Source organism: Acromyrmex echinatior, chromosome 2 (genome assembly GCF_024713525.1).
Source record: "Acromyrmex echinatior isolate Ae372 chromosome 2, ASM2471352v2, whole genome shotgun sequence".
NCBI classification, from domain to species: domain Eukaryota; kingdom Metazoa; phylum Arthropoda; class Insecta; order Hymenoptera; family Formicidae; genus Acromyrmex; species Acromyrmex echinatior.
This window is the reverse complement of record NC_141853.1, coordinates 12,814,706-12,842,423: the sequence shown is the minus strand read 5'-3', so window position 1 is coordinate 12,842,423 and position 27,718 is coordinate 12,814,706. Positions and strand designations below refer to the sequence as shown.

Below are 27,718 nucleotides of genomic sequence, written 5' to 3'. Positions count from 1 at the left end.
TGACTGGTCGCCATACTGAGATAAAAATAGATAAAGAAATTTGTAATCTTTTATTTTTTCTGTAAAAATTTCGGATTGGGCTAGTGATAGTGCTGCGAATTTGGTAGTGATACGAACATGTACGTAGTGAGTTCACGGCATTATATGATCATATTTACATCCTCAGACGCTCGACGCTTGATGTAATCCTATGTAAGGATATATTTAGATGTGAAAAAAATTTTTTAAATTGTAAACTTTTAAAATCAGTTTCAAATAATATTCAAACCAATTTGAATATGTGATCGAATTGTTAAAATTGCCATGTGTACTTACCCAACAAACACAGACATAGTTACATTGTAGTTGATTACATCCAAATAGAAGAATATGATTTGTTGGTCGATCGTAGAACCGAGAATGTTTGGTGTCATACAAATCATATTCTTCTATTTGAATGTAATTACTACAATGTAATTATATGTTATACTACAAATATTGCCTCTAGGAAGTTACGACTAACATGTACGTGTATATGTAGCACTAACATGTTACGTGTAATATGTACGTTAATAACGTGTTATGCAACATATATACAAGGTATTTTTTTAAATAATAGACACTAATCATGTAGTACTATTCCTGATTAAAAATTGAGTCGAAAAGTCTTCTATAATTTTGTAATTTTCACAATGGTTAATGAAATATTAATTTCTAAAGATTGCCGAATGTTATAAGCGCGTATCCGGCTATCCAACCATTAACTATATTAGTTGCAAAATGGTAGAGGATTTTTCAACTCACTTTTTAATCAGGAATAACATTATGTGAATCGCTTATTCGGCAATTTTTAGAAATTAATAGTTTATTTTAAAGGTATCAAACGTTTCAGATATTTAAGCGCTTATAAAAGATGTCTAAAGAAAGATTTTTTTAAGATTTTTAAGTTATTTTATATTATATATAAAACTTAAATTTTTCAACTTTAAGGCTAAAGAATTTTGAGTAAATTCAAAATAATTTAAATTTTCATATAATTAAATTGTTAGAATATTCTCAAAAGGAGCATTCATTACATTCATCAATTACATTATTTATCTTATGTACACCATACGTATATAGGCAAATTTTCTGTTGTAATCCGGTAAACAAAAATTCTTTCTCTTGTTTCTCAGATTATGGTCAACTACACCAAATTCCCCATTAGAAGTACGAGACACGTATCATCGCCCTGTGATGACGGCTATATATATATTCCGGTATGTATATCGAGGGCAAATATGAAAAGGAGCTCTCCTATTTTTCCTCTTCGTTACGAATCGTTCCTCTTTAAAAAAAAAAAAAAAAAAAAAAAAACTCGATGAGGAGTAATATCGACTCTTTTCGCTCGATCTTTCCACACGCTTAAATACACGTCGCGCTATTCCCTTGGCTCTTTCATTATAATCTTGGCCTCTTTCCCTCTCTTTGTCGCGCAGGTAGCATTTATGGGGATGCTGTATCTGGTTTATCTGGTGGAGTGCTATCACTCGCCAATCAGGATCGATTTATTACACGCGGAGAGCCAGGACAGCGTGTTGTCCAAATTGGCACAGCTAAAGATGGCACAGCCGCGAATATGGTGGAAGGCAGTTTCCTATCACTACGTACGCAGGAAGCGACAAATCACGCGTTATAGGAATGGAGATAATTATACTACCACACAGGTGACGCGCCCCATTACCTTTTATCGAATGTGCTTTCCTCTTTAATCCTTTCAAGCACGAACTCATGAGCATATTCACAAAAGTTGCTTGAAAGATTAAAATAGAAAAGAACTATTTATTATAAAAGAAATTTAAAAATTTTCGATATTTATATGTATTCACTTTGATGAAATTACAGCCGTAATTTGAATGATAGATCTTATGTTTTAGAGGTGTGATTTCACGTAGATATGCATATCCATCAGGGGGTCGATTGTGTATCTCGAAATCTAGTGTAAATGATAAAAATAGGCTCTCATTGGGTAGTTTTCATCATAGTGGAAATGCGACATTTCTCACGTGATATTGCTTAACAAGAAATTCTATATCGAATTGTATCAAATGGTGTCAAAGCGTGTCGAGATTAGTCGAAATTAATTGAAATTTGTCAAAATTCGTTCTATTTAAAGACATAGATTATTATTTCCAGCAATGGACATTATTTTTATGTTTTGTACGGAGAAAAATGACAACGAAAACAATAAAATTCGCAAAAGACATTTGATTTTAATAAGAAGACAATTACGAGATACTCAAGATCCATTTGAAATCCCTGACATTTAGAAAATTATATAGGTTAGTATATAAATATGTAAATTACTTAAATAACTAAGATGATAAATGGCCTATACAGTTGAACCAAATCTTCATGTCTAATAATATTTTTGCATAAATTTTAAAATTTCCAGTTCAAATAAAAATTATGAAAGATTATAAAATTCACTCAAACAAAAATATTATTGGACACAAAGATCCGCTTGACTGTATAACTTTATTATGTTAATTATTTGAATAATACACGGTTCATAAATATCCTAATGTTGAAATAAATCATATTTTGTTATAAATTTTACATATACACGTGTGTGTGTTTATGTGTGTCATAACAAAAGTTCTGTATCACTTGCATTTCGCACTCATATCTATGATTTTCACTCTCGTGAGTGTAGAGATATCGTATTTTCACTGTGTTTATAACCAATCGCGTGTATTTTTTCACGTGAAATGAAAGTGCGAGAAGTGAGAACATTCAACGATGATATGCAATTAACCCCCAAGGGAGGTCGATTCTATAATTCGAATTATAGAATCGACCTGAGATAAAAGTGCGAAAAGTGAGTGATCTCATTCGACTCACTTTTCGCACTTTTATCTCACATGAGTTTGTCCGTGTGATTCTATAACGATGAAGTGAAAATACGAAATCACATAGATTTGCCGATGTGGGGAAAAATGTGAAAATGTGAAGTAAAACATAGGTCGCGGTCCAATTCACGCTCCCAACGCTTAAAAATCATTTCATCCTTGTTATTCGTCAAATGTTAATCGAAGATAAACGATGCTCATGAGCGTTGTCAGCATGAATCGGACTACAGTCATAAAGTTCAATTTATTCCTAATTTTTTTTGAATTCTAGAATTGAAAACAGATAAGGAATAAGTCGAACTTCGATTAAAAGTGGTTAAAAGTAAACCATGAGTTATAGAATTGGGCCTAAATAATTTTCTGCCATTATTTACAAAGTTAATCCTAAAAATTAATATCTTTAATATTTTGATAGATATTATTAACATCTTGAAAATTAATATCTTTAAGCAATCTTCGAGCAATATTCAGTCTCATGTGACACTTCGTGTTGTCAACATCTCTGCTCGCCGCTCTGATTTCGCTTTCTTGTTCAACTTAGACATTCTCTTTTGTGAAAAGTGCTGCTTTATTTCATTATTGTGCTTTATATTAGTCATTGATGCTTATTGCAACATAATTTTTTTACTTTTTTACTTTTATTTTTAATGTTTGTTTTTTTTACTTTTAATATCTTCGCGAATGCTGATCGGCGAGCAGAATGTATCTCTGTGAGTGAGTGACGCGATCTTTCTGTGTTTTCGTTATTCTATTAATGCGTTTGTACAGCATTAGTTGTGTGTTTTTCATTACATTCTTGTAATATTTTGTAACTGCGCAATAATTTCTATAATCACGTCATAATTTTATGTTTAAATCTAGCCATTATATTCGTTACCGTTATTGTTTATACGTTATTCGCTTCTGTCTTTATTTAAAAGACAGACATAATTATAAATAATTATTTTGTTAATTTGTTGCGCGCTTTGTTTGTGTGATCCTACGCGTAAACACATTCTTCTGTACTGTATCTACCTTCTGTGTACTTTTATATGAGTCAGTTGACGTGTACCAAATGTAAACGTTTTATTTCGCGTAAGCGCTCTTGCGCTTTCTATGGCGCTGACAATAGTTTGCGTCCCTCTGATGATTGCGAGCTCCTGTTCTTGCAGCTGGGAGTGGATCGTCGTTGCTTCTGCTTGGGGCTGATGCCTCTTTGGTTGGTTGCGTCTCGCCGCCTTTTCTCTCATCTCTACCTGACGAGAGTGATGGAGAGCGGTGTCATTCTTCGCGGATGCCTTCTGATGTCTCATCTGCTCTTTCTGCAATTAAGTCCTCCTTGTCTTTAACTATCCATTTCTTCTTTGGAACATAGAATTGCTCGTATTGAATCAGAACTTAGTCTTTTCGATCGTCTCGAGCCCATTCCGGAGACATTTAACGCTAGGATGATGGAGTTTGTTGGGGTGCTACGGCGTCTCGGATGTTGAGGGTGCCGACGGGTCGACTGGCGGCGGTGACAGATCCGCCGATCTGGTTGCTATGAGTGCAAGGCAGGTCATCCTTGAGGAGCGTCTCGCTAGGCTGGAGGGGGAGGTGCGTGCTGGCCTTGCGATTTTTGCCGATTTCTGTTCTTATGTCTTGTCGAATGGACTGTCCGCTAGTTTTGAGCGCATAATCAATGAGCAGAGAGATCATTCGTATTCGGTCTACCAAAGGTCTCTTCAGAAAATTGCACTGAGACTAACAAAAGTTTCCTTGATGTTTCGATGTCTTCACCGGAGATTGCGCGGGCCTTCAGGATTCCTGCCAAGAATTCGTCCTCGTCTTCATGTTGTCAAATTTACGACAACGAACTGATCGCCAGAGCTCGTCAGAAGGAACTGAATGCATTTGATGTCTGTGATTCCTGGCCGGCTGGGAAGATCTCTATTTGCAAGCGGGCTATTTGCGTCTGAGCGGCGCGCTTTTGCTGAGGCTCGTTGACTGGCGGCGGCATGGTGTTGGGCGTGTTTGGATACGTAGGGAGATCACTTATTTTCGTGTCAGGGATAATACGCCCTCGTATCGTTATACCTCCCCAGATTTACTTCTCTCCGTTCTCGACTTTACCCCCGTCCACTCTCTCTCATTCCGCTCCCCTGTTCCTGCCATTTGCGTCCGGTGGAGATGGTCCTGTTTGACTTCTTGCAGATCCATCTCAATTTTCGGTTTCGGATTCGGGTGTCTCTCGCAAAGGCGGACTGCTGTTGCACACATCAACGTTAGGTCGCTCGTTTCGCATGTTGTATTGATCAGAGACGTTATCGCCTTCCATCGTTTGGATATTCTGACCGTCGGGGAGATTTGGTTGCGGAATTCCACCGACTCTGGATCTGTCGATATAGATAACTACTCATTCGCTCGGACAGATCCACAAGCCGCCGCGGGGACAGTGTCGCTATATATCGATGAGTCTCTCCAATTCTCCCTGATCGGCTTGGGCGTCCGATCGGTGAGCACTCTCACTGACACTGTTGCTATGTCTCTCCATCTTGCTCACGGTCAGCGGGTGGCGGTCGTCTGTGTATATCGCCCTCCGGGTGCGCCGCTTTCCGACTTTATAAAGTCATGCTTGTCCTGTGCGGCATGTATAACTGATGCGATCATATGCTTAGATGATTCAATGTCAACTTGGTCGAATTAACTATAATGCCAAACTGTTACTTGATATCGTATCTGTCTTCTCTTAAGCAATTAATTGATGCTCTAATTCGCTTAACATGTAATTCGGCAACCATCTTGGATCTTATTTTTGTCTCGTCGAGCATTAATATGATTAAGTGCGGAGTCAGCAATGCGATCAATGTGAGTAATCATCATGTGATTTACTATCCATGCGATGTTAGCTATTCCGCGATCACATCGCCCTGGTCGTGTCTCTGTCTCGCGTAACATTTATGCAATCAGGCTTGAAGACATCGAGTCTGAGCTGAGGCAGACTGGTCCCTTTTATATGCGGTGCATGTTGATGAGATGATCTCTTGTTTTACGGTTCTTATATTGTAATTTTTAACCGACTTGTCCCGATTACTTGTAGGCGTATTTCTCATCCCCTCGCTCCATGGCTGAATGGTGCAGTCTGACGATTCGAGCTGAAGAGACATGCCCTTCTTAGATTCAGGTGATCTCAGTCTCCTGCGGACTGGCGGTGCTACAAGGGTTTGCGGAACGACGTGAATATTGTTGTTCATCGTGAGGAAAAGTCTTTCCTCTCTGCCTCCCTTACAACTGATTCCTCGCTCCAATTCTGGAAGAATCTCCGTGTCCTTGGTGGTGCACAATCCTCCTCTGCTTCTATATCTTTGCGCCTTCCCTCCTGAATAATCATTTTCTTGATATTACCTTCTTCGTCTTATTCCTCTAACTCTTTTATCTTCTTTCCTCCTCTCCTCACGTTTCCTGAAAACGTAATTATTTTAATTTTGCTCCAATTACTCCCAGCGATCTCTACAGTATTTTTAAGCGCATTCGTCTGACTTCCACTAGGCCTCTTGATCTCTCCGATCGTGCTCCTACTGTGCCTTCCTCAATGTCTTGATCCCCTTCTCTATATGTTAAATTTCTCCCTCTCTTACAGTACTTTTTCTTCTTCCTGGAAACACTCAATTGTTCTTCCCATTCCTAAAATTAATAACCCTTCTTCTCTTCCATCTTTTCGTCCTATCTCGTTCCCCTCTTTCCTCTCAAAGCTGCTTGAGTATATCTGTTTCTCTCAGCTTAATGCCTTTGTCTCCAATTTTAATATCCTTCCCTCCTGTCAGTCTAGTTTTCGATCTCACAGCACGACGACGGAACTTTGCTTTACATCTCTGACGTCGTGCTTCGTAATTTCGACAATTGTCACCTTACTTTCATCGTTGCGCTTGACCATAAAGGCTTTCGATATCGTCAATCATGATCTACTTTTAGTTAAACTGAAATTATGCAGTCTTTCCTATTCTGCTATCTCGCTAATCTACTCATTACTTACAAACCGCACGCAGCAAGTCCTCATATATAATCCTTTTCCTCTTTTTTTTATCTATTCGTGTCGTTCTCTCTGGTGTTCCTTAGGGTTCCGTTCTCGGACTTTTACTCTTTAATAACTTTGTCTCTGATTTGTCTAATGTTTCTCTATCCTCTGAGCTCTTCATGTGTGCAGGTGATTAATTCTTCTCAAATCCTTTCATCCATTTGATGTTTTAGCAATCTGTTCTGCTTTGAATACAGACTTAAAATCTATCGCCGAATGGTCCACTAATAATGCCCTGCATCTAAATTCTTCTAAATCATCCTTGCTAATTGTCGGTTCCTCATTATTGTTATCCCGTATTCAGTCCTTCGACATTTCTCTTAATTCTATTCTAATTTCACGCTCCTCCTCTATTAAGATTCTTGGTGTTGACTCTTCATAGTCATTCGAAACACGTGGCCGTCAAGTGTCGTGCTGCTTATGCTCGTTACATCTTCTTTATCCCCTTCGCCACATCCTTTAATGCTCTAAAAAACTCCTCACTTCTCAATTACTTGTTAGTTCTCTATTTGATTACGCTGATGTCTATGTTCCTGCTTTTAACCAATATCTGCTAAATCGTGTACAGCGATTCTTGTCTCTGCTTCTCCTATTGTGCTCGTAAATACGACTACATATCTCCGTATTATCAGAAATCTGGCTGTCTTAAAATTTGGCAACGTTTTATTCTCTACCTGTGCTGTCTTGTATTTTCCCTCCTTTGCTCCAATACTCCTATATCTGCGTCGTCTCCTTCAGTTGAACATCTGAGCATCATTCCTCTTTTAATCTCTCTTCTTATCAGATACCAAGATTACTTATACTTCCCCATATATCGGTCCACTAAGTTCCGTGCTGCTTTTTCTTATACTTCTGTCAAACATTTTAATTCCCTTCCTGATTCAATAAAAACCTCTCCCTCTCTTCGTCCTTCTCTATCCTCCTTTCGTTCCGCTGCCTCACGTTTCAGTATTCAAACGAGACTGATGTGATTGGTGTATGTGCGGGTGTATGTGTATGTATATGTGAGTGAGTGTATGTGTGGGTGTATGTGTGTGTGTGTGTATATTTTTAGCTATTAGTTTACCTCTTATTATTCTTATTGTTGTCTTCTGATTTTGTTATTGGTAGGCTTTGTAACAGCAATTTTGCTGACGCCTAATCATTTGTAAGCTACTATTGTCTATTGTATTTATGTTTATGTTAACTATAGTCAATTGTTTCATATTTTATATCTATTATTCTGTTAACATGTAGTCTTTTTCTTATAGCTTTGCAATAAGCTAAATTAAATTAAATATTCATAGTCCGTTCTTATTTTAAGACTGTCTTAAGTAATGTCTTAAGATGTTAATACGGCTCTCTTATTGTTTCATGACATCTTAAGACTATACTTAAGACTGTACTTAAGATGATCTTGAATATAAGATCTGACTATGAATACCAGCCTTCATGTAAGTCTCATATGTGGTTCAAAGGCTTCTTCATCCTCTTCATCCATTAACAAAATTGCTATCATGTATATTATCATTTGATTTTATTTTTATTTTTGGACTGTGCAAAATTATAATATATACGTATTTAGGCTCAACGTTACTTTGGCTTTAAGCAAAACTTAAAACTCTCTCCGTCTCTGTATCTCTTTCGCTTTGAAATGAAACAGAGAGAGTTTTAAGTCTTAACCTTCAAACTGTCAATTCAGTCGGTTCAGTCAGCTGTGGTTCCTCTGTCACTCTATTTCTCAGTCTTTCTTTCTCGGATCTCACTTTTCAACAAAAAATTTCTTGCCGAATGAATTCCCGTGAGATGACTCTCCTTTTCGTCATGATGAAAGTTACGGAATCGCGCAGATTGCTCACTTTTCGCATTTTCACTATATTTTACTTACAGAATCGACCATATTAGATTACCAGATATTTCCTATTCTTCTCCCTTCCCATTAGTATAGCTAAGTCAGATCCGAGGAGGGGGGGGGGAGAGGGAGGAGGAGGGGAATTCGGATTTTAATATTTCACCGTAAATGCCTTTTATATTTTCGTAAAACTTGAAATATCTAAAAGGCATTTTACAATGCGTTGCAAACATCCGTTGCCAGTTGAAACGTTTGTCGCGACAATCAATTAGAAGCATTAATGGTATTATTTATGCTTCTGATTAGTTGTCATGACATGCATTGTAAAATGTCCTTAATAGCGTATTCGATTTACCGTAATCGAAGTCAACGATCTAGTCTTTTTAGCTGCATTTCTTGATAGCTGAATTTCAGAAATAAAAGCGCGTTCTTTCTGGGGCTCTAGTTTTTCTTTCTCGAATCTCACTTTTCGACAAGAAATTTCTTGCCATATAAATTCCTGTGAGATGGCTCACCTTTTCATCATAATGAAAGTTATGGAATCGCGTGGATTACTCAATTTGCACGTTGTATGTACAGCTTGTCACAGAAAGATTGCAATATTTTTTTTTCGATGAGTTTCGAAAGGCAGCTTGCTCACCGAGCGATTAGTGCTCTTATATATGGATCCACAAATAAGAATCGCTCGGTGAATAAGCTGCATTTAGAAACCCATCGAAAAAATAGTGTTGCAACCTTTCTGTGACCGGTTGTACATGTATGTACAGAATTGATACAACTGGCAACCATTGATGCGATCCATTTCACGCTACATCTGCTTTGAAACATTTTTTGATTGGACCAAAGATTGGACGAAGATTTATCAAATCTTTTTTCCGATTAGTTAAGGAAATATTTTTAGTGAATCGCGCTCATAATAATTGATGTCGCGATAGCAGAAAAGTTAAAGACGCATTTGACAAATCTCTCACTCTCTCGCTCCATAGGTCTATTATGAAAGGGTGAACACACACTCGGCTACCACTCACTACTATTACGACTATTGCGGGGTGAAAGACATCAGTAAAGAATTGATACTCGAGGCCAAGATACCAATTACGAAGATCACACTTACCAAGGGTTTTGCATTTTCGAACATAAGGTCCGCTACGGAATTTGAGGAGGCACGATCACGATTTTTCGCCGAACAAGTAAGAAAATATGTCTGTGTACGTGATAATTGTCATATTGTTGAATGCTTTTTAATTATAAAATCACTAAACACTCGTTCAATTAGAGCGTGTTATTTATCTTTGTGAGTACGCCTAGGCCATGTTCATCCGGTCACAAAAAGGTTACAACACATTTTTTAATCTAACATAGATTTTTTCGTTGTAAAGTATTAGTGCAACAAAGTATGAATAATGCATGAATGTATTATTCATATATAAATTTTGAGGCTTGCCAAGCATTCATATCAGTTTTTCAAGTTTCGAACAAGCAAGCACAAGCGAATGAGTAAAATGCGCAAGCAGTACATGTACGTAAGCAGTACATTACTGCAAAATAGCGTGTGAATATGGTGCAGTTCCGCCATTTTGACGCAATCAAACTCGAAAGCTCATTGTGGTACTTTATTAGAAATCTAATGACTTTAGGTGTATTCTTTCAAATCATCCAATCAGCATTTTAGATCTGGAAGAATACATCAATAGGTCTGCTATTTGAAATCTCCAAACATTTTTGAACTTAAAATAAGATAGATATATTTGAGCGTTGAAAAGAGAGAAAACGAAGATGCTAAGTGCAAAAAGTGTAAGCTACGTGAACAGACCTAATAACGCTCACTCAATTGTTGAATCCGCTGAGCGCACCCCTATTAGCATATTCCATTAAATCTAAAAATATAGACCAAACAAGTACATACAGACACAGCGCTCAGTGAGCGATCGTGCTTCTGAATGCACTTATTCGTCCGTATATTCATATTCAACACGTATATTTGTTTCACTTCAAAACTTATTGCACTGTGTATACTAGTTCAGAAAGTGCAGCAATAAAAAACAGACCTACTGTGTCATTTTTGTACTTTGTTGAATATTTCAATAGCTTTAAATAGATAGGAGGGGAGGAAGAAAAGGAAAAAATGAGAGACAGAGATGTTTTACTCGTAATTATTTCATACAAGATTGTAAATAACCAACAAGACTTACACTTTCAGGAACTTAGTGACGATTATATGGAGATGAGAGAAGGTCTTGATCTCGGGTACAATGTTAACACGATGCTGGTTGCTGTTCTCGGTAATCCATGGTTTACAAATCACTATATTTATTGGAGTCTGAGCGCTCTGTTGCTTAGCTGGCCGTTACGAGTAATCATCGAATACAAAACACAATACGTCGATTACCAGGTAAAAACAGTTTTGAATGAAGTTAAGCGAGAGGAATTTTCAATTTAAATTGTTTCATTTGAGAATTTATCATTATTAAATTATTACACATAATAATTTCTTTTAAGAAAAAATACTTTTACTGTCAAGCTGGATCTTATTAAATCATTCGGTGTGATTTCATGTACTATCTATATAATCATTTAAGTTGCACGCCGAATTTAATTTTCAATCTTGAAACGGAACCCGATTGAATTACAGTAATATCACAAATTAAATTGATGAGCAATTTGATGTTCATATATAGAAAAATAGGGTTAGCGATAGGAACTAATATAACTTCTACTACTGTGGAGCTGTAATAACTAAAATGTGTCTTTAAAATAGGGACAGCTAATGCTGTTGCTGCTCAAGCTGAATTTGTTAGCTATTTGCATTTATGTATTGTATAATACATGAAGAATAGAGATCAAAAGACTCAACTAGGCTTTTAAAAAATGTGATCAAAATCAGATTTCTGAATTAGTATTGATGGTGTTCGGTAGACAGCATTCGAGTCGCAAAACTTCTCATATATGCTTACGTACACAATCAAAGAATAGACACTAGGGTTTAGCAGAAAAAGCAGCTGTTGTAAAATTTGTTAATATTATTGGTTTTGTCCTTAGTTCTTTACTGGATCTAAACGTATAAAGCAATTGTATCTAAGAATTTTACAATAGTTACAAATACAGTCGAACCTTCGTAAAGTTAATCTCCGTTTTTAACCTCGTAAAAGTCATGTCTTAACCTCCTATCGCGCATGCGCATTTGTTTACTTTTACGGTTGGTCCCCGACAAGTTACTTTTACAGAGGTTCGATTGTAAGCTGCTTTTTCTGCTGAATGCAGCCATTATTCTTTGACATCACGCTTTGGCAGTAATAGGAAAACGTAAATTATCATTAAAATTGTATGAAGAATAAAGCATTCTTCATATAAAACTGATACGATCACTGCAAACTGCGATGTTGTGAAACGGAAGCGACATTTCGATTAAACTAATTCAGATGACCACTTTTGGGCACATATAATCTGATGGCATCATTCATATAAGTTCGGTCTTCTTGACACTTATTATGGAATAAGTTGGAATGAATTCGGAAGGAATAAATTGGAAGGAATTATTTCGTTTTTCTTAGAAAATACATAGATCAGAATACAATCTAGGGAATAATCGAATAATTCCGATCGAAATCCATTTCATAATACACACAGAGAAAAAATTAGCCAAGGTAGCTAAAATAAAGCTATAGCAGTTAAAATGTATCCTTATAATAGGGATAGCTAATGTCGTTGCTGCCAAAACTCAATTTATTATTTGCTAAAATTTAGGTGCTGCGAAAAATATCTTCTGCTAAGTAAAATGGCAACTAGCAGCGTTCCAGAAACAATTGCGAATGAAATGTTCAGTTACGCGATTAAAATAGTGAGGAATAGCTGCCATTCATTTAGGTACTCATATTAAGTGCGCTTTTAATTTTATGTAATAAAGTTATGTAATAAAGTCGGCGGCAAATGTATTTTATCTTTAATAACCAACTTTTAGTCATAATAACAAAGTTTGAATCAGCAACTGATATTTAGCTGATAAATCTTTTTTTTGCGTGTATGTAATATACAAGTATCGCGATATTAGATATGTATTGTATCTAATTATATAGATATAGATGACTGAGATAGAATTTAGATTTGTGCTATAAATTCTATGCTTATGATACATAATTTTCTATTACAAAAAATAGTTATAATTCTAGCTGGAGCAGCAAAATATTTTTTTTGCGTATGGTCTCTATTCTTCACGGTACTGTAGTAACAAATTTTGTTCCTAAAGACATATGATGTTTAGCTGAATGCTATTCTTTGCTGCAGAACTTTTACGTCTTTTTAGTTGTCTGTACTAATATATGCTAATAATTCAGCTAATAAAGTTTTATACCACAGTGAATGTTTTTTTATCTAATAGTTAGAGCTCAGTAATGACACTAAGCTGATAGCTCTAACAGCTAAATTTGATTCAGTTATTCAAATTTAGTTGTTATTGCTAAGTCATTTTTTTTCCGTGTAGGTATCTTGGTCAGAAAGATCTTAATAATGAGTGTTGCTCTATCGCACGGAAAAAATAGATTCGCTGATTCAGCAAAGCTGTAGCTTGCTGCGTGAGTTTAATATCAAGAAAATTTGATAAAGAAATTATGTTTGTAAGTAACTATCAGTATGCTCATAAAACAAACTCGTCATTATTAACACTGTTATTATCACTATTATTGCAACAAATTAGTTTAATTGAAATAATTAATTTACACACTGCGCTTGTGCGCTGCGCTGTACGATTCGTCATGTTTTCTTCCATTGCATTGTTGCAAGGTAACCGGAAGTACAGGTCTTGATCAAGTTTGACGTGCATTTATTCATTTACCATCAGTCACATGTTTATTTGTATATATTATAATTAATATAATAATTTGCTACTAATAATTAACTAAGTTTTCGGAGAAAAGAAAAAGGAATACACGCGGCTATTGTGTAATGTACATGATGATCGTCTATTTCGATATTATTTCCTTTTTATAATAGGCCATCTTGGATCGGTATATACGTATTTACATTTGCATCAACAAATTCGCGTATTCCCTAATTCTTACAGTCGAATGAGAGGGGAATACTTGATTGTGATTAATCAATTCTTAAAGATTATGACATATACGATATATGATTACGGCCAATTCAAACGCTCCCTTAATTTTCGATTTGCGTTATCAGGGTTGGTGAAAGAGGCCTTAAGACGTCTGCGTATGTGTATACGATATCATTTTTGCAAATAAGTCTGTTCTTATTAGTTAATGTTCTCAGATTCTCTGTTAAAAAAATAAACTTCTTTTATCAATCACTTTTTAAAGAATAACATTCAACGGCTGAGATCTGTTGGAGGTCATTTAGGGTAATGATTTTGACAATATACAATCAAGGTTAAGGTTGGAGCAAGGTTCTCTATAGTGAATAATTATCTCCAAACGAATTTGTTAAGCAATATATAAAGTGTACAGGGCACATAAGAGTCAATATAACATAATATTTTTAAAATAAAAAATCAAACGAAAAGTATGTAAAATATAATAGTCTATAATTGATTAAAAATTTTATATATATATATATATATATATAATATGTTTTGGTCTCACGATTGAGCCTTCTTTAGATATGCATACAGGTGATGTTACATTGGTTGAGAGCAATCGAAGAGATAGACAAAATTGTACACATAGTGATGATGACCAGTGAGATGTTTTGTAGAGAAACGGAAATTACTCGCAAACGGCTGGATGACTGATTGTTTAAAATTTCCTGGCGTTCTAACTGGCCATAAAATTAAATTTCACATATCGAGAAGATGCTCATCAATTTCTAAATTATTAAACGTCAATGTGTTAATCTATAGTAAAATAATAACGATATTATAATAGTAAAAATTAGTCACAATATAAAATTAAAGTTGTATATAGATATATATATATATATATATATATATATATATATATATACAACTTTAATAATTTAGAATAATTATTATATAAAAAGGTTAAATAAAATGAGATACTTGGTAAACATATATGTTACGTCACGACAGAATTTAAGAGTTCTTTTTGTAGAACTGAGAATGAGACAGTAGAAAGGCATAAAAATGTATCTTTCTTTGGCCACTTTTTCTAAAGTTGTGAAGTGTTACTTAACTTTGCTAATGGATTCATGTTCAGCTGGCAAAATTTTCGGAAGTAATTATTCACATTGTTCATGTTTCCAAAGAAAGATTTTGTCAAATATTATATAATAAAAGATCTGCAAATTTTGTTAAATAATATGTTACATAAGAAAAGAACTATCTTTAAATTGCTATATCTCAGAAACAAAAAATCATATTGAAACCAACACAGTGCATTTTAAAAGTTGATACTTTCGTGTATGTGTGTGTGTGTGTGTGTATGTGTGTGCACGCGCGCGCGCGTGTGTGCGTGTGTGTGTGACATTAATATATTTAACAAAAAAAATTAGTTGTCAGTGATATAACGTCTTGAAAATCGTTTTTTTTGCCAATGGATTCGTGTTCAGCGAGCAAAAATACATCGAAAATTACTATATTCACACTCGTGTGGCAAGAAAAAGATCAAATTTTATCCTCCTTTACATAAGATTTAATTAAAGTCGGCAAGAGTCACGGTGAATTTTTTTTATCTCAAATTTAAGCTAAAATATTGAGAAAATTGCAATATAATTGTGATATTCGTTGTCTGTATTTTGTTAAAGAATGATTTTTTAGGGAAAAAAATCGCGAAATAGAGATTCATTTTGATATTTTACTCGATTTGCATAATAGTATAGTGAAGTAATGGATCCATGTTTCGTCCACAGTAATGAATCGACGCAGAAATTCATCTGAATTTCGTTGAAACATCTCCAAACATTGTTTTGAAATCGTCACACGGTCGCGCTTATGGTCCACAGTGAGCAAACGCGGCATCTATCTTGCCGATAACTTTTTCATACCCAATTGTTCGTGCAAAATTAAAATGTGATATGGCCTCAACAAGCTCGCGCACTTTCACTCATCGATCAGTCAAAACAATATCGTGGACTTTATAGATGATTTCTGGCGTAGCAGCCTCAATTGGACATCCCGAACGAGATGCATCACATGTGGATGTACGACCATGTTTAAATTCATTCACCCAATTGTATACAGTCGCAAACGCTGGTGCAGATGTGCTATGAACATTATCCAACTTGGCTTTGATTTCTTTCGACGTTAAACCTTTCATATGTAGATATTTGATCACTGCACGAAACTCGTTTTTTTCCATTTTGCAAAAAATACAAAGATTGTTCACTTTAATCATCTACAGAAATGAAACCACGCGATGAATTCCGCTCAGAATTTGACAGTAATCAGCTGAAAGATGCTACTTGTCAAAAAGTAATGTGACATGACACTGTGAGTGTCCTCTGACAGATTTTCTAAAAACTTATTGACTTGCCCTCGTAATATTGATGTTATGAAACTGACCAATTATAGTTATTCCTCTGAAAAATGGAATAACTGTGATTGGCCAGTTTCCTACATCGATGATGAAACTTCAGCGTAAATCGGGCTATGTAAACATAGTCAATCAATGTAGAGTGCAGATATGTATCGCTGCATCGTAAATGAGATGTAAATGAGTTTTCGTCACTTCTGCCGACTCTTAAATAATTTAAAGATTGAACATATTTTTTTAAATATATAATAAAATCTGTAAAAATAAATACAAAAATCTTCTGTTAGGTTACCAAACTGTTTGGTGTAAATTATGATACACCGACCTCTGGCGAACCCATTCATGCATCCATAAGCCAGCTAAGCCAGCCGGGTTCGTATATGCTTGCACCCAGTTACAGCGAGGCGTTATTGATGGAACCAGCAACACCTCGCAATGAACCCGAACAAAGACGAGAAAATTGGGAAAGCCGAGAAGAGATGAATGTTGCAACTGACATAGTACCCAGCTACTCTGAGGCACTTCTTTACGAACGTGCCGAACAGTACGATGATCAAAATGCAGTCATGAATAATGCCCCTGCTACATGCACGAGTAACACGACGACGTGCAAGATGGATGATCCGATGCGAATACTTCCGCTGATGCCATGCGAATGCCATTGTCCTTGTCCGTGTCATGGGAATGCGAACGAATATGAGATGAGGATGGACGAGCGCAGCTACGGACTCGAGATCGCGACCAGCAGAGAGCACTTACCAACGAGTACCGAGATTGGCGATACTTTCGAAAATGAACTAGCGACGCTGCGGACGACGGCCGACGGTCGATTGCATCCCCCTGCAAACCCAGTAGCTTCTATGGATAATCTTCAAATCGAAGCATCTCCGAGCAGATGCAGCAGTTGCGGCAGAATTTCCACCAGCACGCAAACAATCAATGCTGACACTCTTCCTCGCATTGTCTCTAGGAAAAAGTCTAATGAAAGCTCTCAGACTACATCAGCAGATTTCATTTCCAACATGACATCCGAAAAAGAGTGTCGAACTATACTCCGCGACATCTCTGAACCTAACTTGAGATTGCGATCGGAACTGAATACATTCCCGAAGGAAAATGTCAGGAGCCTAAAGAACATACTGGAAAATGAAGAAGATCTATCAGGAGCTAGCAAAACTGGCTTTGTCAATGTAGAGATGAGTTTTCGGCATGAAAGGCAATATCCTGAACGTCAGAGGAGATTTCCAGTTTCGCCCTCTCTGACTCATCACCGTTCTCTCTCCCTCGACGAGACAACTGTTTCCCCGAAAAATATGGGCACTATTCCAAAAACCGAGCCGCGTAGCAGGATTATGGTAAATCCTATATTAAATGAAGCTTGCTGGAAATTACCCAACTCGAAGACGTACTATTGCTTAAAGTCGATTTTGAAGCAAAACAGGCGCAGATATACACTAGTGACCGCGGATGAATTCCAAAATCTCACTGAACAGGATCTTGGATATCTCAACAGTTCCGGCAGAGGTCAGAAAAGTAATAATGATGTTCAAATTAATAAATTAACCGATTCACGCTCGAGAGAAAAATTAAATCTCAGAAGGAGAATGCCATCCTTCGAGGAATTTAGGTCGGAAAGGGACAAAATGTATAACAATGATCAAAAACGGGAAAGCACTAGGTAAGTCTCGTCGTCAGCCTATAATAATTTTGTCGTATTTTATTTTAAGTGACTGACAATATTTCTATGTTCAATTATTATTATGCTAATATTATGTTTATATTTATTGCTGATATTATTTACTGCTTATTAACAATTAATATTTGCGCTGTGTTTTTCTGCTTACTCACCATATAATGGCGTATTGTGGCTGTATTGTTATTAATTGGTAATCATCTCATAATTATTGTTAACTATCAACTTGACGATGTCCTTATAAGTACACTCTTTTGTATTTCGTTGTTCTTGCATTCTTGTATGCTCTCTTAAATTATGTTTCTAAATTATAATTAAAATGTTTCCAAATTCTTAAAAATTTGCTAACATTTATTTAAATTAAATTTATATACTCTTTCCATAATTTATTTTTATTATTTTTAAGTTATACCCCTTCTGTAATTTATCATTTTTAATTATTTAAAAAATCAAAATATTATTTAAACTAAGAAAAAAATAAAACGTTTTAGATTTTTTATACTTTATGTCTTTACCTTGTATCTTTTCTTACGGGATAATTTTTAATTTATTTCCGTCTCAAAGTTGGAAGTTAACATTTACTGTGTATGACTTGGAGTTAAGGCAATTATACCACTCACCGATAGGACGAGGAATGTCGTATAATATTTGAACATGACATTTACGTCCCATTTCTAATAATATAAAATAATTGCTATAACTCCAGAATACAGTATATTCATGCGAATGTCATAAATCGATATTGTTTTTGTAGAACGCTCATTTTTGCCAGTCCGATACAAGAAGTCTTCCCTGGCGATCCTTTCGGCGGCAAAGATATAGTACCAGTAAGAAATTTGAGGGAATGTAGCGCCAGAGAAGATGATCCCGCCAACGATTCGGCAATGCTTACTCGCCCTCTGTCAAGTCGATCTCCAGCTGTTCGAGATGCAAGATGCCTTCCGACCGATTATCCAACTAGGAATCCATTGCGGCCCGAAAGTATCACGTATCCATTACCACATGTAATGCATTCTTCGTGGAATAACTGGCATGAAAGAAAACTCCAGTATCTTTTACACAATAGATATCCACTCGAAGCAATGGGCACTTCCACTAGAGCAGAAGAGACGTCGCGAGGGTATCGAAACGACGTTTCATTTCGTTCTTATAACGGGTTGCACTCTGAACGAACGAATAGATGGTCGACAAGCTCGAATGAATATGATGATAGATCTCGCGAAGGTCATTCAAAGTACTTATCCAACAGAAGACGCCAGGTAGCTGGTTTAACCAGATCACTCACTGAGAGGCGGCCGAAAGTCGCTCGTCTCAATAGGAACTTTCGAAGAAGCTTCACAGGTAGAATGGAAGATTATAGAATGGAGAACGCCAAACGAACAAATTTTAGCATCGAAACATCACTGTAACAAGCACATTGAATCTCAGGGTGCCAATTACATTGGTCTCGGTTATATGTGACCGAAGTTAATTCCTCTGCTGTAGAATATATTTCACTAAATTATCAAGGAGAAAGCTCACAACATTACATGTTTGATTGCGATAATTAATGTCGAGTGAAAGAATATCTTTTTATTGTATCATAGCTTTAAGAAGTAACTATATAGGATGTTTTAAAATTCGCGACTTAAAATATTATAGCAAGAAAGTTCTCGAAAAAATTAAGTAAAGAAGTTATTTTTTAAGCGGTTCTTTTTTTTAGTAAGCATTTAAATATGATCAGTTACAGATTACGTTTAGATAGTCACCTGTCCATGAATCGTGGTAGTATATTAGTGATGCTGATGAAACGGACTTCAGCACACTCATTAATACTCGTAGGTGATCATTTAAACGTAGTCTGCAATTGGTTGTATTTAAATCTCAAAATCATTGGCTTTATATCTCAGAAACTATTGGTTAAAATGAAAAGGAAGGGTTGCGATAAGGATTTTTGGTCTCACTCTCTTGAATTCAAAAGAAATTAGAAGGAAAAATATCTCTATATTTTGGCCTTTTAATGATCCCTAGAAGAATATGATTTTTAATCAGAAATATGAGCCCAAAAGTGATCATCTGAATTAGTTCGACCTGAATTATATCGCTTCCATTCCATGACACGCACTGAAATATAATACTACTGAAACGAGCGCTGGCATTAGTTTCACGATTCAACAAAGCGTTTTAAGTGGTATCTTTATTCTTTTCTAACCTATACTTAATTACGATTGCGTCTACTGCACATGCGCAATTATAGCTGAGTACATGTTAAAAAAGGATAAGATACCAATCGGAACGCTCTCTTTCAGATCACTTTTAATAAAGACAGATAAAGCCGCGCTCGTTTCAGTAGTATAGTATTTCAGTGACGATATCTCGTTTGCATGGTAGGTTTGCATCGCAGTTTTACATGAAGAATGCTCTACTCTTCATGCTGTTTTAATGACAATTTATGTCTTTCTGTTACTGCATGATGTCAAAGCATGATGTCAAATAATAATGTCTTCGTTCTTTTGTTCTATATGTTTGGTTATAACTTATATGTATGTGTGCATGAGAGCATATGAGAGAAGTTTTATGATTCGAACACTATCTCACCGAGCACCATCAATACTAATTCAAAAACTTGATTTTGATCACATTGGCTGCGTTCAGTGGACTCAACAGTAGAGTGAGTGCTCACTGCTATTGATGTATTCTTCTAAATCCAATAGCAGTGAGCGCTCACGAATCCGCTCCGCAACAATTCAAAAACAGTTGAGACTGCTGAACGCGATCATTTCTGAAAGCTTAGTTCGGTTTCTTGATCTCTATTCTTCTGGTATAAACATTCATAAACATATATAATTATATATGAAATATTTCCATTATACATGTTCATTGTCCACACATCCTTCTATGGCTGCATTCCACTTAATGCTTGCGAGCATCGTTTGTTCAACATTTGATAAACAACAAGGACGAAATCGATTCCACGAGCGTTGTAAGTGTTAAGTGGAGCGCAGCCTACGTAGTCGATCGATTAAATTTCAGAATTTCCAACTGTAAAATGACAACTGCGAAGAATGATGTAATATATGTATATTACAGTATGAATTTGATACCAAATACGTAAAATTATTTTGATTAAAAATATTGTTTCATTATTAATTTAAAGTATTAAATTTTACTTAAATAAATCATAATTTGCAGAAAGTTAGAACGTTTTCAATTTTGCAGTTAACAATTCTGAAATTTAATCGGTGGATTAAGCTAATCGAAGTTGATGAAATTGACAAAGGGTTAAATTTCAAAAACCTTCATGCTATAGTATTTTAAATCGTGAATTTTGGAACATTTTGTATGTTAAAAACTGTACAATTTTATGAAACAAAAATAATCTCAACTTGCGTAAACGCAATATCGTTGTGTAGAGTTTACAATACAATTTTAAAAACATCTTGATAAACACATTTCAAAAAGGAACAGCAGATTATTAACTCGGAAGTTAATTCAGATCATTGATGCAACTCACTCCTAAATAAGATTGCTAGTTTTCCATTCTTGTCTACAATATTATAATCTATATTATAATCTAAGGCAGGAGATCACTGCGAATTTAGCTGGTCTGAATTGTCAGCATAATTCAGCCTTAAATTTTACTCCTTTGTTCCACGCTACTTGTATCATAAGTATCCGTCCTATTACTTTACGAATTAACTAAATATGCGAAATATGCGAGTCGTGCAATTTTTTAAAGGACATTTCAATGCGGGTTATTGCCCTTAGCGCTTTCGCTTAAAGGCACTTTTGAAAGATCAGTGTTGCGCACATTTTATGAAATTTCGATCAACTATCGAGAAACTCGAAAAAAAGATTACGTGCATTCAGCGTTAAATGCGAACTCATTTAAAATCATTATCATTTAAAAAGTCTCAGTTTATCTTTTTAATTCGTATCAGAATAGAATTTTATTTATAATTTTATATATTAGGTGTTGGAATTAATTCGTAGCGTTTTACAAGTGATGGGAAGTACTTTCATTAATGTATTTTTTAATGCTCATGTGAAATAAATAACATTCTTTCATTAAAAACGCTACGAATTAATTCCAACACCTAATATATAACACAAAAAATGTATAAGTTGTTTACATTAAAGCGTGATCCGATTCATGCTGACAACGCTTATGAGCATCATTTGTCTTCGTTTAACATTTGACAAACAATAAGGATAAAATGATTTTTAAGCGTTATGAGCGTGAATCAGATCGAGTAAGAGAAAAGCCATGTGAAATTGACCTATTGTTAGTAAACTTTTAATTCACAAGGGAATCACACGAAGTATTAAATTCTAATTTTAATGAAGCTTTGTATACATATAGGTTACACATAAAAAAATGAATTTAGAAAATATTAATTGTGGCGAAAAATGATTTGAAAAGATGAAATCACCCCTTATAGGTAAAGCGAGTGTTAGCTTTTTTGTTGTATCTTAAAAATTTAAACATCAAATTTTGTTGTATCAAAAAATATTTTATACAAAACTTTTAGAATAAAATTATCTTTGTTCACCATGTCAATAATATTTTTGAAAAATAAAAATTTTTTTAATTAAAAAAATTATTTATTAAAAATATTGACGTAAATGAATAGAGATAATTTTATTGTAAACCTTTTGTATAAAATATTTTTTGACATCTCGAATCTCTTTGAAAACTGTTTTATCACATATAAGGATTAGTGATTTATTCCTTCAAACCGTTTTTCGCCGCAATGGACATTTTCTAAATTCATCTTTTTATATAACCTATATGTATAATTTATCACTTCGCGTGATTCTCTTGTCAGTTTCTTACATTATCATTCTGTCTCACTAAAACGCGTATATCTATCCTCATCTAATATATTGCAGCTGATTGTAGCATCATATCTTTTGCAAGATCGAGCATCTACTAAAATTACTATTTTACAATTCTAAATCTTTGCTAAGCTTACGTATATATATATATATATATATATATATATATATATATATATATATATGGGGTGTGCGTACATGCATGTATGTGTAATCACACTTAACGTTAAATGCACGTTGGAACGGAGCAATTATCAAAGAAATCAAATCGCTAGACAGAGCGCATCAAATATAAAACGACGATTGCGCTTCGGAAATGAATCCATGTATGTATACAATTAATTTTTCAGAATGTGCCTCGCTAAATTAGCCAAATCAATTTGAAAGTTAACGCGCAATTTATTACAATTAGATATATACGCTGTTACAGAATGTCAAGAGTCAATTAGATATGCAAGCTGGCACGAGTTGTAGTCATAAACAACGTTTCTCTAGATTATCGTATATCAGTCGTTCAATAGACTTTTAGATTTATTACTTAGGATTTTCGTGAATACAAAATTTACAAATATTTTGTACATTTCAATCGAATCCGGCCGATTTATTTGCATTTTTGAAATATATATTTCATGGGTCTCTCGAATACAATTCTAAAACGATTCAAGCATATTGTTAAGTACGCATATTGTATTTTAAATCTTTACCTTTTAATTATAATAATTTAATAGAATTATTTATAAAAATTGTAGAAGCGGTCTCCTGATTTAAAAATATACCGAGACGTCTATTTTTCTCGCGATTGTTTGTTTGTTACGAAATTATTTTATGTGTAAACTAGAAACCCTTTAGTCAGAATCTGGTCACTCTCAATTATTTTCTGATAGGGCAATCTTAAATTAGACAGATATAACGAAACATTATAACTATATAGGTACACAACATTAGCATTTTTCTTCTAAAATAATACAAATTGAAACAAAAAATAAAAATTTTTATTGCTGTCTTGTTGAGTGATAAGATATTTTGCTATGACGCATGCTTTTATGAATAACAGTTTATTATATTTTACAGCTGCATTCGGTTTGGACGCTCGTGCGTTGTAAGCGCGCCATAAGGCGCTTTATCTACAGTCGCATAAGCTGTGTCACAAGCTTGTTGCGACAACCTGTCTGAAGTGTCAATTTTAATATATTTAGTTGATATCGCAACAAGCTTGCGACACAAACTTGCAATTATTGCAGATGAGGTCTAAGAGCCGTTTTTTTATACATGTACTCTGTAATAAAGAATGAAATATTGCCGCTATTTGTTTCTATGTTCAGATTCTGACTAGAGGATATTCAGTATAGATAACTGCGGATCCGTCGACCGATTAAATTGTAAGTATAATTTCTTATGATAAGATAAAGCGACATTAAGATAGTTCAATTAATTAATATTGCACGCGCGATTATTATTGTCACGTGCAAGCGTGTGATTAGAAAGACATGTTAAGTTTTTGATAAATTGTTCACTCGCAAAAAATCTGCGCGTACAACATGCGCGCGCTTTGCACGACATATATATATATATTTATGTGTGTATATATGGGTGTGTGTATATATATATATATATATATACTGTGTGTGTGTGTGTGTGTGTGTGTGTGTGTATGTATATATACTAAGGAACGAAAAAACAAAAAATCGGAAATTCAAATATGACGTATGTAAAAAAACCTTCCTTGTGACAGGAATCTGAAAAAATTTCTGTAAAATTTTATTTCGGTAAAATAATTTTTACTCTTGAGCCAGCTATAATTCAATTTTTAGGGACTTGTCATTTCAATAAAGTTGGTCACTTAATAATTTTTAAGATTTTTTTATAATATTCGTGGCAGTCATTTTAAATTGGTAGCATCACAGATTTTCTAATTTTCAAACATTTGCGTTAATTACTATAATTCTTGTTTTATTATTGAACTAATTAAAAAAAACCATTCTCTTTAAATTAACATGATCTCTCTTTTACATCATTACAACTTTTCTTCTGAAATTAATAGTTTTTATATTTAAGAGTCACACCCAGTTGGTAGAGAACTTTGATAAAAAAAAGAAAAAAGATAATTACTTGATGATTTATACAAATCTATTTTTTCCTCATAATACTTGAATAGTTTTTCTTACCACTATAGGTTTGATTGATAGATTTGTTTATTTGTCATATCTATTCTATGTTTCATAAGAAAATTTTTGAGTTAATCAGTAATATTCTTCTTAATAATGCATACTTGTACTGTGGAGTTGCAAGACAATATGACTACGTTCAGCAGAAAAAGTTTTATAACTGTTGTAAAATTTTTTAATACGATTAAATTGATTTTACCCAAAAATCATGTATTATGGAATACACAGTTTCTGATAGGTTGAAATTCTTATTTTCTATTCTTTATTCCTTTTATTGTGCGGAGCCCCTTACTGCTTTTATTGCTGTGTCGTGGCACACACCTGTTTTAAACAAAAATAAATCATCTAATTGCTGCATATTTCATTCGTAAAATTAATATACTTTGAAAAGAGCCCAAAATAACATAAAAATTATTTATTTTAGGGAAAAAGTTATAATGACGTAAGAGATCATGTTAATCTAAAGAGAATATTTCTTTACTATAATTTAAATAAAAATACAAACACACACACACACACACACACAATAGTATAGTAATTAATACAAATGCTTGAAAACTGTAAAATCGTTGTGCGCTACTGACTTAAAATAGCTGCTACGGTCAAACGGATAAAAAATTTATTTAGAAATTGACTTTTTATTCTTAAAATATAAATAAGTAAGTGATAATATTAGAAAAAAATCTTAGAGATTATTAAGTGACCAATCTGATTGGTCGGATATGGAATATGATATTTATCCTAAGTCCATAAATGGAATTATAGCTGACGACGAAAGAAAAAACTATTTTATTGAAATTAAAATGTATAGGCATACTTCTAGACTTCTGCTACAAGCTTTTCACATGCATCATATCCGAATTTCTGATTTTTTGTTTCATTCGCTCCATCCTAATATACGCACACATTTTACCGACATATGCCTTCGTCATGTTTATATGTATATTTTGAATTTGTAATCTTAAGGCTAAAAAGAAGAGTAGCGTCACGCAGGATTAACATAATGAGTCTCTAAAGCTTAAAGCGACTTTGATTAAACTCGAATTAACTTGATCGGTGATTAATCCAATCAAGAGAATTATCCCCGGCGAAGATTTTATTATTATATACATATCCTCCTCCTAAGTTGTTTGCTTCATAACAGGCATCCTCCGTCATGATCCGTAGGAAATATGGTCCTTTTTACGGATAGGCGCCATCTTCCCTGTCCAGCGTCCTAGTCATGGTCGCAGAGGGTTGCCTGTTAATACCTTCATCTGGTCTATCCATCTTGTTGGCGATCTCCCTCTCAAGGACCTTATATATATACACCTTATATATATATTATATATATATATATATATATATATATACACATATAATTTTACATAAATCGTTTATATCCAGTTTTTCTTCAATCTTATCTAAACGACAAAAAAATTAATATTTTATACACGCTAACAGAGTATTACAAGAGTTACAAAATACGTTAATCACCGATTAAATTAATCAAAGTTTTTTTCAAATTCAGCTTTGAGTTGTATACTTTTGATCGTCGAAGTACAGAGCATTTTTATATGCACATTCTTTTATTTATATGGATCATTTTTTTTCAATTTGGAAGAAACTGGGACATCCTATGTACACATTATACCCGTTATAGACTCAAACGATGCATCATGAATGATATATGGAATGATAATTAATCGTTTCAGCCCGAGACGCTAATTAATGATACGATAATTAAATGTGATATATAAAAACGAATTAAAAAAAAAGTCGAAAGTATCGAGAAACTTTAGACTTAAATTTACACTCAATACTTTAACTACATGTGGTAAAAAATAGATCGATACAGACCTGTAAAATTTCTAGAAATGTTTTAATGTTTGTTTATACAATCACGATTATAGATAATTATGATAATCTATAATCATGATTTATATGGCGTCTAATCCTCGAGGCTGAAACAAGTGGAGAGTTCGAGCCTGGTTGAGGTCACACGAGAATCTCAGGGCAACGAGGAATTAGCATTTAGTTTTCCATATATACCGAATCTCTAGAAATTACAATGTTCATTATCACATTTAGATCGAATAATGGATGAACTTTTTGAAATGAATGATTTTGCATTATTTAAAAATACGAATATGTCCTTGTTATTAACGGGACTTTCGTCTGAATTGGGCCGAAAATTGGATGATATTAAAAATTCTTTCTGGCGAAAGTTCTTCGTCAATTTTTTTTAAATTTATCGAGCTTATTATTTGTGTGCACTTATGACTTTTATTTAAAAAAATTAATTATTTACTATATTGTTAATATGAAATATATGCTCCGTCTCCGGGCGGGAAAATTTTATTAAACTGGTGAGCATAAGATGTCGTGTTCACTAGGTGCCTTCAAAAATAAAAAGAAAGTTAACAAATACATGTACTCTGTGTTCGTAGAACGTAGAGCGTAGAAAAAGTATTCTTTATAACAAATTTTTTGATTTTTTGTTTCAGATAAAATAAAGTCATTTTTCCTACGGAATGAACCTCGATAAAAATACTTCTAATTACAGCTTAGCAAACACAGAGTACATTTTAACTTTCTTTTTATCTTTGAAGGCATCTAAAAAAATTTTTAATTTCGAAAAGTCAGCAGTTTTATGGGTTCACTTTCGGTAGAAATTTGTTTAACGAAACAAATTTCCAAATTTGAATTCGATTGGACAATTACTTCTCGAGATACAGTACCCGACTTCAAGATATAGTATCGACTTCAAAAACGTCAATTAGAGAAAAACGCGTTTAAAGTCGTCCGATTTTCTCAGGAATTTCTATATCTACTAGTTACGAACGCAGATATAAAACTGCAGCATCAGCCTATCCGTTTTCAGTATAGA

General features: G+C 34.3%; 1 protein-coding gene and 1 long non-coding RNA gene across 8 annotated transcripts in view; one reads left to right on the top strand and one right to left on the bottom strand.

Moving 5' to 3' along the window:
• LOC105152197 (uncharacterized) overlaps nucleotides 1–23,673 on the top strand; it is a 30,632-nt gene extending 6,959 nt beyond the window's left edge. For 6 of the 7 annotated variants that reach the window (XM_087403466.1, XM_087403468.1, XM_087403467.1 and 3 more), the window contains 6 exons: nucleotides 1,155–1,238; nucleotides 1,458–1,685; nucleotides 9,721–9,924; nucleotides 10,935–11,126; nucleotides 16,461–17,851; nucleotides 18,621–23,673. In XM_087403466.1, the coding sequence (XP_087259592.1) occupies nucleotides 1,155–1,238; nucleotides 1,458–1,685; nucleotides 9,721–9,924; nucleotides 10,935–11,126; nucleotides 16,461–17,851; nucleotides 18,621–19,275 (2,754 nt within the window). In that variant the 3' untranslated portion in view covers nucleotides 19,276–23,673. The remainder of the gene's footprint in view (nucleotides 1–1,154; nucleotides 1,239–1,457; nucleotides 1,686–9,720; nucleotides 9,925–10,934; nucleotides 11,127–16,460; nucleotides 17,852–18,620) is intronic. The other variant, XM_087403471.1, reaches the window with a different exon arrangement.
• Nucleotides 2,478–9,712, bottom strand: LOC147910508 (uncharacterized). The gene is made up of 2 exons (XR_015544249.1): nucleotides 8,566–9,712; nucleotides 2,478–8,496 (listed from the first exon to the last, which is right to left on the bottom strand). It is a non-coding gene; the product is annotated as an uncharacterized LOC147910508 (long non-coding RNA).
• Nucleotides 23,674–27,718: the final 4,045 nt, after the last annotated feature.